We start from the raw sequence: 12,836 nt of genomic DNA on the forward strand, positions 1-12,836 counted from the left end.
GAGCTTTTAAAGTTAAGCACAATATTTCATTTAAATCCATTGTTTGATTACATTAACTAGAATTACTTACGAAAGACTAGTTAGAATAACAGTTACTAACAATGAACAACACCAAGACAACTGATTATTTTATTTTAAAATGTAATTATAATTATTTTTAAAACCATCAAAACAAATTATGAAATTTCATTAATCTTAAACTTTTCCACAAACACTACTTTGTAGAAAATCCAATTCAGAAGTAAATTATCTTTAACTGTCAAATTTGTGCAGAACACAAACTCCGTTCCAGTCAGCTGCATTCTCTATAAAACCCCAGCGGAAGGACCCATGAAAGAGCTCCTGCACCCATCCTGAGTAGCAAAAATCTGACCAGAAAATTTCCACCTTGAGCTCCCTGTTGGCCCACAGGATTTATGGTATGCAGAAAGGTGCGTACGGGAGCCAGAAGTCTGCCTGCATTTACTGTTACTGGATCCTGAGCAGACACTCAGGTTTTCAGTTGAAAGCACATTCACGGCACACCCAAGCGCCCAGCCGTCTGTTACAGGCTGTTTCTCAGTTGTATGCTCTTCAAACAAAGGGATGGAAAAAAGGGCAAAAACCTGAAGTACACCACACTACAACACAGAAAACTGAATCAAGGGGAAATATACCACCGAGGAAAATCAGAAAGGAAGAAATTGAATGTTTTCTAGCCATTGGAAGAGACAAAGCATCTGTTTTTATCATTTGTGTCATTTTTAATTTACCTTTTGTGACCTATGAGAAGAAAAAAAAATGGCCGGTTATCACTGCGGCTTTTATGGTTACAGGTCAAAATGATGGGACCACAATGTAAGCTGAACAAAGAGCTGGGAGGTTTGTGACTAGACATCCCTTCCCCCATCTGAAGCTTTGAAATATTGGAGGGTTTTTAGCTGTAATACATGATCTCCAGGATGCTAACCTTGCATGTTCTTGCACTATTTAAGAACAAAACAAAACAAGATATTTCTTTGGATTTTTTTCTTACATAAGGTAAAGCTTGCAGAATCAGAGGTCAAGTTTATACATTCTCCTTACAAACACATATGTTTTTCACTCTAAACCAGCTGACTCCAGGGTAGAGTCTATGGTTGGTTGGTTGGTTCTTTTAAAAACAACTTGGATTATACCTGTCTCTTGCACCATCTTTTCACCTAAGGCAAATGTAACTCTGGCACACAGGAAACTTAGCACCACAGGTACCTGGACTTTTTGAAAGGAGTTTATAGTTTCAGTGGACACTGCCAAGTAGGCTGATTATAGCCTTATGGTAATTGTTGGCTTTTCCCCAACAGGCTGCTTTCCTGTGTCAGTCTATTCAACATAATCTCCATCATTTAGTTTTAAGCACAAGACAATTAATTTCCTCAGAGAAGGATGTAGCTATTTTCCACTAAAATTCTAACTTGTATTCAGTAAAAAGTTTTACATCCTACTTTTCGTTACTGAAGTCAGTGAATCTTATTTCATTAAAGAACTAGGATGGACACTAATTAAAAAAAACCAAAACACTTCACATTTTTTTAATGTTTCTTCTTTGGAACAAAACTTATCATGTTCTGCTGATTCAGTTAAGGCCAGATTCTGATCAATTTAAGTAAATGATTCCACAGGCTCCTCACCACCGTTGCCCTCCAAAGTTTCATGCAGACAACCAACGCAGACATATGGAAATACCAAGTTTGCCATTTTTACCGTTTCACTCTTCCTATGGATGAACTGCGCACCACTTCCGCTGGCCTTGCAGGTCCATGCAAGCCTCCACTCTAGAATTCATTTAGTGCCACTAATTTGGTTGAAGTTTGCTCTGCACTTCTACGCTTTGCACATACTGGTATATTACAACAGTCCAAATGTTTTAGTCTGTCTAGCTATTCTTACAAGGAGATAAATTCTCAGAGGTCAGAGATAAGAGACTATAACACATGGTTTCCATGGCTGATGCATCCCCTTTCTTTCTAATACAGCCAGGGGCATGAAGGATATAATGCATGTTTACCTGAGCATATGAAAATATCTAGTGCAAGACATCACTCCTTCATAAAAGTCATGGCTCTAGCTCTAGTTTTTTTCAGAATATTTATTCTGTATGTTATTCATTTATTGTAACAAAAAATGAACTCTTTTCCTAACTTTGATAGAGCATTTTTTTATCCGTTACTAGTCTGAAAAAAAAGGATAATATCGTTCATGTAAAATTTTGTTCTCTTGGATGCCTTTTTTTTGTGCCATTAAAAGGGAGATAGAATATAGCATTACTGACTAGACTCTAAGTGATTTTGAGATTAACATAGCTGTATTGTTCTTTATGAATGGATCATGATAATATTGCAGTTATTTTTCATTATTATTGCTTTGTACAACATAGCAAAATCATCATGCTCCTCTGTTCATAAACAAACACAGCCCTGTCTAGTTTTCACTGCCGTCAAGCTTAAATCTTCCAGCTGTCAGAAAAACAAGGCGTCAGAAAATAATTTTATCTTCAGTTTCATAAAAGAAATTAAAGAAAGCCAGTATCGTTGTCTGTTGCATTGCCACACAGCATAAGGGGACCACATCCATCTCTGACTTCTACCAGAGCCTGCCTCAGCATGTGGGAGTGAACTTGTGAACAGAGCTGTGCAAACGATTGATTTTGCAATGACTGACTGTTGAACCGCAGTATTGAAGACACCCTGATCAGACTGAACCACAATTGAAAATGGAAAAGATACTGGCATGCACTTTTCTGCATCCAAATTAAAACCAGGAAAAACATGTTTCTGTTCATATGGCATGTTTTATGCCAGACAGTTATAATAAAATTCAAGGAATCAAAGACCTTGGAGACAGGCAGGGGCCCAATCACTTTGTGTTGAAGAGTGCAGGTATTTAACCAGCTGGTGAAAGATCTAGGGTTGCTGCCCATCTTCGTCTCAGTTTTCAAAACCTCCTTCCCCTCACTTTAGGAAAATGCACTAATCATATGTTCTGGTTTTCAGGCTGTCCCCTCAATGTCGTATAAAATATTGTACTTTATATATACTTAGGTATTCATTACACGATGATTTGCCATTAAGTTCAGAGTCTCTTGTTTCTATCTTGTGTAATGAGTATTCTGTTATTTTTACCAAAGTGCAATAGCTTCAGCAGAACAGCTTGAAAGACATCTACACCACCGCAGCCCCACAGGAATGGTATTTCAAATCCTGAATGAGTGCCTTGTTTAAAGGAGGGATTTTCCTCCTCCAAATGACCCTGAAAAAGTATTTCCTAACTGAATCTATTTGGTAATTCAGCTTGTGTTTGTCTACGTTTTACCTGAATGGTCATTTTACATCATCTACCAGTAAAATTTTAAAATTACAATTAAATCTTGATCTCCTGTGCTTTTTCGGGGGGAGAGAGTTGTGGTTTTTTTAAGAAAATCTCCACTTACTCTACATCTACTAAATCACCATTTTTAAGTTATGGCAGTCCTGCCTGTAGCTCACTTGTACTGGCAGCTGGATTCAAGCATCAAAACGATCCTTCTTGGCTTTTGGACCTATGACCCAAAAATATTTTGTCTCTTGATCTGATGATAATAAAAATACCTGGGAGTAGGACAGGGTGAAGAGAGGTATCTCAGTGAGAGATATACCCTTTCAAAGGGTAAATCCGGGAAAGAAACGTCAGAACATCTGTTATCCAGAGGCTCTTAACTGAATATTGATTTTCATCTGAAAACCAAATTCTGCCTTTAGATTATGTATGCACAACTGACTTCATGTGGCCTTTGGGCTGGAATAAGGAAGGTTTTTGTGTTACAATGGTGGCTAGAAGGTTCGTGGCCCTACTGTGTGACATACGCAGGTTCAACCTAAAAAGTAATGGTTGACCTGCGGGGCCTAGCGTCTACAAACTTCAGCCAAGAAGTCGGAACCGAGCACAGATCTCCTGAATGGCAACCCCCTAGCCTACCAACTAGTTCAACAGTGTCCCAGTTTGATTTCTACTCCTTATCTTCATGGCAGCACAAAAACCACCACTCAGTCAAGAGGCTTTAATCATCACATTGTCTTCAATGCCAGACGTAATTGCAAAATACCGTGATGATGTACTGCATGTGATGCACATAACTGAGAAAATACTTGAGTGAATAGTAACTGGTGTTAGCCATGCATGGGCAGAATATTAATCTTGGCACCTGTGACAATGGCATAGTTTTCTTGCCATAGTGGTAACAATAATTCACTGATTCACCAGTTTTAGGCTACTGGTACGTCAGAGCCTGACCCTGGAAAGCAGTTAAAGACTATTGGTGTACTGGATATACAGAGAATGAAAGATCAGGTCTAAGCTTTAAATGATTTTCAGTGTCCTAATGGCAGTAGAAGGTAAGTGCAGCAGTAGGGATGCTAAGCAACTTTTAAAAGAGGCTAAAACCACTGGCTGGAAACACCTAGAGAAAGAGTCAGTGAGATTTTTGCTCTTAAGTTAGTCCAACTCTTTTGATGATTTTATCCAATTAGCTTGGCTTTTTTAACTTACCATGCACCAGTGGCCTGCAATACCGATGGAGCAAAGTAATTACTCAACAGAACAACTATTTAACTGCTGAATATGAATATTAACAGCGGAATAATAGTAACTAAATAAATAAAGATTAGTATGCTGAATCCCAGTAGCTCCTCCAAAAACACATCAGCTAGGAACCTGGACCAGTTTAACCTGGTAATTTCTTCAATTTATATACTTCTTTAAGTAGTCCCTGATCAATAACATTTTTACTTATAAAGTTTGTGAAGTTGCAAAATAGAAATGACTCACTCCAAACAAAAATTACTCATAATAATACTGTTGCGGCAGTTAAAGAAACTGTTGTTTTTGTAGCAGTCAGGAACCCAAGATATATTTGAAAGGTACATCGAGGTCAGGCCACTTGGGCTTACTGAAGTACTTTTTACCATACTCTCTAGAGCAATAAGATCAGCATAAAAATGGGCAGAACAAACCTTCCATAGGAACAGAAAACAAACCAGTGCTTGTGCTTTCCACGTAAGTTCTGCCTTTAGACACCCCAAACTCTCTCTTTTTCAGGCATTAGTAGTTTCGTTGTCCTTTTATCGTGGGTAATTTACATCTCTAAAGATATGTGCTGGATGTACTCAAACTAATAAATAATAGTGGCACCATATATGTTAATTTACATCAGATGTCTCCCTAGAACACCTCCCTTTTATTGAACTATGTTTTGATAAGGCATATCAGCAATTTCTTCTTAAAGCCTTAATTAAGTAAGATCATTTGTTAATCTTTATCCTGTTACTTTGACTCTGTTTAGTTTTACACTATACAGCATAGTTCTTCTGACATAATCAGCTAGCTTCCATGATGGAATAATGTATCAAGGACACCAACTCAAGGCATGCAGGGTGCCTTTGCCGCTGAGGACTGCTTGAATTCCACAGAGAAATGTGAACAGACAGGGTATTCTCCACTGAAGATAGCAACGTAGCAAATAGCAATGCAGTGTTTTCATTTTGAGGTAAAAGGTAGCAATCTGTTATTGTGATCAGAGTTATTTAAAGGCTGCTTTCAAATTAGCTTTGCAGTCACAAATGTGTAAATATTTAATTTTTTTCTAAGCGAACATCAACCAGTTCCTTGAGTGAAAACAGAACATGTCTGAATTGAATGTACTTCTGTATAAAAATGATGGTTTCTTTCACAGGAAAAACATATCAAAAGTAATGTATCCGATGGAACTCCAGCCTTGACAGATGTAGATAAATAAAAGTTGAAATGTAGTGCTAGCGTTTGTCACTGGAAACATAATGCAGAATTTAGGCCAAGATGTATTATAAATTTAGCACAGCTTTAAATACAATACCCAAACTTGAGAAATTGTTCCAACCAAGTGTAACACTTCTTCCTTTAGGGTCTTCCCAGTTTTGCAACGCTGGCTAATTTCAGCCATTGAACTCCAGCTATGAATGGTGAGATGAAGGAATTAGGGCCAAGTGCGTACCTCACATCGTCACTCTGGTTATAGATACCAGAAAACTGCACGCTACGTTCTGGGGCCACCATCTGAACATTTTGCTGAGATGTAGTCTTGTAGAAAATCAGAATGCATAGGGCCTATCTGTTACTCCTTTGGTAAAAAATGAAGTCAACATGGCTATTTTGTCTGTTTTCCTATTTCTCTTTCTTACCACTTACTACTTGTATTCCCCCTTCATCAGCCAATGTTGGTTCTCCTGAGTTTAGCAGAGATTTTGCATGAGCAGAACAACAATATTTGACCCCAGACATGAAATTAAATTAGCAGTGTTGAATAACTGCTCTCAGATGAGCCACCTTCTACTTCCAGTAGGACTCTGCATCCAAACCCTGGAATAAGCCTACTGCCCGACAAGTACATTATCTCAGTACAGCTTAGCTGCTGCTCATGTGATGGAGCAAAGAAAACGGGCAGCTTCATTCTCTTTTGGACACTCGGGTGGACACCCTGTTACATTCCCAACCTACACAAGCTGTTTCGTCCTTCCATGGTGTTACTCTTCCATGGAACCAAAGGACACTCACTTCTCTGCACCCAGCAGAGAAGACAAATGCTGCTCTACCTATGGGCTGCAAAGGAGGGAGGGAGAGAAGCTTTGTGCCTTCCCTGCTTCTCCCTCACCCCACCTTTGTGCTCCGGACAGATGAAAGGTGACCCTAAGCAGTTACATGTGTGGACTTAAAGATTACAAGACAGAAAATGGACGGTCCCTTTTTTTTCTCCTCCTATATACGGAACTCCCATTGGCTTTCCTGGGTGCTCCCTCTATAGACTGACGAGCAACAGGTCAGAGGAGACGGAAGGGCTTTTTACCTGCCAACCCCAGAGTTCAGGATGTGTTGTTTCTCCTGCAGCAGTTGATGACACCCTAACACCTTAGCAGCACTGGAGCTGCATTCCTACGCTGTAACAGGGGAAGCAGGACCAAGGGCCTGAACTAAGGTCTTGGCGGGTAAGTGAAGGAGCAACCAGTATCAAACAGCTTTGTTTGAAAGTGTACGTCTTTGTAATGTTTAAGTCTTAATATGTGCTCTGCTTTACCTGGGAGCTTAAACTTCCACTTTTCAGAAGAGTATGTGAGATCACCTATTAACTTTGACAAACACTTGAAAAAGTGTTGATGAAACTCATAAATGCAGAGGGGCTAGAAAGAAAGGTTATTGGTGCTAGAAATGTCTCAAAGCTGGGATTTCATCTTAGAGCTGAGCAGAAGTTATTCAGATTAGTGGGGAGGGAGAAGCTTTATGCTACTGACATATTTTTGTATATCACCACTTAGGATGATTGAGAGCATCATTGTATAGTGAATACTCAATATTCAAAATAAGAGCTCTGTTGGGATTGGGAGGGGGGATTTTCTACTTGGTTGCTTGTTTTCTCTCAATTGGACATACAGGGAACACCTCATGAAGGGAAATCTCCATCCCCTTACTACATTCCACTTCTTAAGCTTAATTATTGGAACTAGGTTTCCTATATGAAAATTTATGTCATTCAAAATGTGCTTTATTTCAGTAGTCATCAGGAATTGTGTTTTCAGTGGCAATACTATGTTCCAGAACATTCATAGAGAGCACACACAGAGGAAGTTGCTACCACTAAAGGAAAACCAATTTAAAATATATTAACAGAAATATACATGATGCTAGTTACCAGCTCGAAAGAGAAAAAAAAAAATAAAAAATTAAAATCATCCTTACATAAAGGAAGTCTTTCTTTTCCTTGCTTCTGGTACTATGAGGGTAATGGATGCCTTTCTGTTGAGAGGCCAGTAAGTTTTACGTTTTGGAATGAAAAACAAGTTTGGGTTAGAGAAGGAAATCATAAGGAGCTGCCACACACTAAGTTCTGTACCCGAGCCATCTCCTGCCACCATATCCTGGAGAGGAAAAAAGGGAACATTCATAAAGAATGAACAACCATCCAGAACTGATGGGGCACCAAGGCCTCATCAATGTCCAATTCAGATATTATTATCCCCCTACCCTTATTGTTGCTAATATTCTTAATTTACTAAGTGAAATCACTCCAAAAGTGACCTGTAAGTTTATGTCCATCTTTCAGTGGATTAACTATGAGCTTGTAAAAAATTACACATGCTAATAGCAACTGTTAATTAACATTCATCAGAATTAAGGGAAAAAGTCATAATCAAAAATTTCTCTCCAAACTGTGAGTGTAAATTTTAGGGGCAAGAGTGAAAAATGACACTTTACATAGGCTTATATCTTTTAAAAGTTTGCATTACTATAGTCATTGTTTTAAATTAACTTTCTCTAGACAAAATAAAGTGTTGTACTACATTGCAGCCTCACTGTTAGGAATGAAGATAGAGGAGACAATTCAGGAAGGCCAACACATACGACCAAAATGGAGAGTATCCAAGTCATAGAAGAATGGTAAGTTGGTCAAACTGTTGTCCAGTAAATGTTTTTAATTTGCCTATAACTAATATCAAGATTTGCCTTGGGTTTTATGCTTTGGGAATGTCCTTTTAATTACTTTTCCTCCAAAAAATTCTATGCAAAAGGAAGCAAAATCTGTCCTGACAATGAAATGCCAACAGAGACATTCATAAGTGCAGTTTACTTACGGTTTCTTATTTGTGGAGGAAGGATGGTGGGGAGGAATGGGAGGTGCATGCATGGTTCCATAGATCTATGGATCTCCATAAGGAGCCTCTGCTACCTGAGGGATCATTTTCTTCTCTTTGCCCAGACAAGAAGAAAAACTAACAGGCAAAATTGTACTTCACAGTCAGATCTTTAACGTGGCTACCTTTCGTAAAACAGCTTGGATTATGGTTCCACCTGAATTAACCAAGGAAACACATACCTTGAAAAAAGGCTAACACACACTGAAAGTCTGAGCTTCTATTTCTGTCTAAAGCTTGGGCAGATATTTATTGTGTTGGGGAAAATGCTAACCTATCAGTGGCCTTGAGTTCTTTAATGCCATGAAAAGTAACTTAACTCTAGAGGACATGATTGATGGTAAAAGCAACCCAAACAACTCATTATCTTCATTGCTACTCATGGTAATTTATGAGGGGACAATGTTGGAAATTTCTACAAAATACTACAGTGAAGAGAGCTTCCCAACAGACAAGAAGGGAGCACAGGTTGCTTTGTCAGGTCCATCCACCTCAGCAGGTTCTTTTCACTCTACTCAGAGAGAGGACTTTTCACCTTCAAATATGTATATTTATACTTTTTGGTTCAGATTACAATTATTTTGCTGGATAGCTTAAATCTTAAACACTTTCTCATTTATTATATCTTTTGGACTGCCAAAAAGTTATCAGAGATAGCTTCCTGTCATCCAGTCTGCCTTGCATGCAGAGTAGGAATTGATAAATGGACTTGAAGAGAAATCATATGGACAAATGTCCCTTACTGTGCCCCATGATTACACAGCAGCTACTAACAACAGCTAGTAAAGCTCTTGTGTTGGATCCTATCAGGAAAGGGAGAGTGAGTGCTCAGAATTAAGTTTGAAACCGTGTTTAATTGTTAAGTAGCTTGGAGTATTACCTTCTCAAGATTAGTTTTCTGATCACTTATCCAGTGCATCCCCTGTTACAAGCCATGAATAGTTGCCTTGAGGAAATGGGAGTAAGGACTTTTTCCCATTCCTTCTCTGTCCAGTTTTGCCAACAACATCCATCACATCTTGTGGCAATAGATCATCATTCAGGTCAATAGCACGGAACAGAGGGAAGCTTGGCAACCCTTAGGTACAAGCACAGAGAAATATGCTAATTTAAAAGCTCTCTGAATTACTATTTAGTTGGGCCTCATTAGTATGCTCTTGGCTGCCAAGAGCCTTTTGTTTTTCTTGTCCTTCCTGAACCAAATCGTGTGGCAGCCAGCGATTGGCCAAACACCATCAGGAGCAGGCAGGGACATCAGGTGTCATCTAAACCCCTCAGGAAAGAGAGTTTTCTGCCAGCTCCCTGAAATCACATCTCCTTTAACTGCAGAGGCAGGAATTCAATGCTGTTCTGGGATTTTGTCTGTGAGTCTGATGGGTAACAACACTAGCAGAAAACTTGTAGAAAGCCAAGTGAATGTCTTGTAACATTAAACACGTTTAGTGGGCTATTGAGATAATGAATGCACAAGTGAAGAGTGAACAAAATCCCCCGTCACGGCTGAAGCCTTGCTGCCTCCAGTTTGCACTCTGGACTAAAGTGCAGTTGAAAGGAGAATTTTTGGACAAATGTATGAAAACACTGTTACAAAAATAGAAGCATATTTGTAATGATACTTTGCTTTTGCAGCCAAAACCCTACTGCAGATGAAATTTTGTCTTGGGCTCAAAATTTTGACAAGATGATGAAAACACCAGCTGGGAGGAACCTTTTCAGAGAGTTTCTTCGAACAGAGTATAGCGAGGAGAACCTGCTTTTCTGGCTTGCATGTGAAGATCTAAAGAAGGAACAGAACAAGAAAGTTATCGAAGAAAAAGCAAGACTTATATACGAAGATTACATTTCTATACTATCACCAAAAGAGGTAAAGCCGTAAATGTTACATTTGTATTTTCATTCCAGAGCAGAAATGTTATACCCTGGATTGCCAGATGGGGGTCTGAAAGTCTGCCCAATCTGTCAGATGGAAGTCCTAGTATGGACATTTAATCAGGAAAGAAAGGGACGGAAATGATAGAGACACAGGTGCCGAGCCCCTTAGCATCACTGCCCACACCACCTCAAAGCTCTTTATGAAAAGGGAATAGAAGAGAAACTCCAGAAGCAGAAGGGTGGGAAACGAGTATGCTTCTTTAGTAATGCCACCTGCCTGCCAGAGAGAGGAAGTAAGTAATGCAAATGGACTTCTGGAGAAAAGGCACCAAAATGAAGGAATTTAAATCAGAATCATTATAGATTTATCTGCTGCAACAGCTGGCTGGGAGAAAAATCCAAATTTGCACTGGTTATTCCTATGTGAGATCAACTAGTCCAGGAATGGAGATCACATATTTTCTCTAATGAAAGGTATGATAATATCTAGGAAATTATATAAAATTTTCTTCAATCTTCCAACCGAAATAAAAAAATTCTGAAATTATCTTCACCTGGAGTAAAGAAAAAGCATCCCTTATCAAACCATGTTTTGGAATACAGAGATCTATAAAGGTATAACACTGTAGAAGAGTCTTTCTCAGACCACGTCACCTAGCTTTAGCTCCTTTGCCTTGTCTCTGTGCATTGCATCTAACTTTCTACTCAAGGGCTTTATGCTAATTTATGCTCACAGTGGACCCTGCTTGCTACAGTTTACCTCTGCACTGCTTTCAGTAACAATTTGCAACTTCATTCATATGAATGAAGCCAGCAGCAATTTATAGTTTCATTACTTTCTCTTGTGCCATAGTGTTCGCTTTTGCTCTGGAGTGAGATTATTAGCTTGCCAGTACAGCAAGCTAATAACGTCTATTTCTTATAGTATATAGGTATCTCTAGTACACATGTATGTACTGATTGCTCCATTGTCTTTCAAAGCCAACATGCACCAGCAGTTAAAATTCAAACATTAATTAAGTGTTGTTGGACACAGGGTTTAACAAAACCGCTCGCAAACTTGATGCACTGGACATGTGCAGATGTCATTGATCCAGTTGCTCCTGCCCCTCCTGGAAATCCTGAGGCAAACAAGGACTGTCTGCAATGCTTTAGATCAGCACGGGAGCTGCAAAGTTCTTGTTCATCCCAGCATCCCATTCCAGATGTTACCTTTGGCATAGCAGCTGAAATATTTAGCATCACTTGTTCAGTGGTGAAGTTATTGAGGCAGAAGGCTGTTGTGCTCTAAACAAATACCTTGAATATATCTGTTTAACAAGGAAATACCTTTACTAATTCCAACTAGTTTTGCCATCTGGCTTTGGTGAATCACTGAAAAACTACAATGTGAATTAACAGAATCACAATATTTTTTTTTTTCATTCCATAACTGCAATTAACTTTTGCTATATTCAGTGGCCAAACTGCCCCCCCCCCCCAGTCCTACCAAATTTGAGCTATCATCTCAGCCATTTTATTTGATAATGAAGAATCAATTAGCTAGCTGCATAAAGCGGTTTTGCTAAGATACATGCCTTTGCGTATGCATGTGCATGTGCGTCAGGGGGAGAATTGCCTAAGTCATTAGTGTGTCATTTCTGTGCTACAGAAATGCAATGGTCTAAGATTGAAATCTATTCAAACAAATTCCAAAGACACATGGCTGCAACACTGCTTCTCAAAACTCTCATAACACTGCACGCTGCGCAGCGTCTAAAAGCAGGTAGTCACTGGCCGAGCAGCCCCACCGCTCTGTTCATCCTGCTGTGCAGTCCAATCTGCGTGCACAGCTACGGTAGACGGTGAATTCAATCAGGAAAACGCCTGGGTTGAAAAACAGCCCAGAAAAGAAATGGCACTTTCAGACGGATCGATTCCTTAACTCAGGTAGCTGGGGGGCTGCCCAGACAGCCCTGCCAGCACCAGGCAGGGGGAAGCGCCAGGGCGGGAAGGCGGGGAGGCTGCTGATGGCAGCTGGAGCAGCACCGCTGCCCATCCGGGTGCTGCGTAGCCACGAGCACTTAGATGGAGAGTGCTTCCTGCAGGCGTAAGGGATGTTCTGCAGAGACAGCTTACTCGAGTAATAGGCGCGGTTTGCTAGCATGAACAGGCAACAGTTTGCCCACAGTTAGGCTGCATCACAGTTCTGCCTTGTGACTGATAACCAAGTAACAGCAAATCTTGGAGGAGAAAGAGCTTGCCTGCTGTGGC

General features: G+C 39.7%; 1 protein-coding gene across 4 annotated transcripts in view; it reads left to right on the forward strand.

Annotated features, from left to right (window-relative positions):
* Positions 1-12,836, forward strand: part of RGS17 (regulator of G protein signaling 17) — a 77,519-nt gene that overhangs the window by 59,846 nt on the left and 4,837 nt on the right. For 3 of the 4 annotated variants that reach the window (XM_054820991.1, XM_054820988.1, XM_054820990.1), the window contains exons 3-4: positions 8,368-8,457; positions 10,341-10,575. In XM_054820991.1, the coding sequence (XP_054676966.1) occupies positions 8,368-8,457; positions 10,341-10,575 (325 nt within the window). The remainder of the gene's footprint in view (positions 1-8,367; positions 8,458-10,340; positions 10,576-12,836) is intronic. The other variant, XM_054820989.1, reaches the window with a different exon arrangement.

This window comes from Grus americana, chromosome 3 (assembly GCF_028858705.1).
Source record: "Grus americana isolate bGruAme1 chromosome 3, bGruAme1.mat, whole genome shotgun sequence".
Taxonomy (NCBI): Eukaryota; Metazoa; Chordata; class Aves; order Gruiformes; family Gruidae; genus Grus; species Grus americana.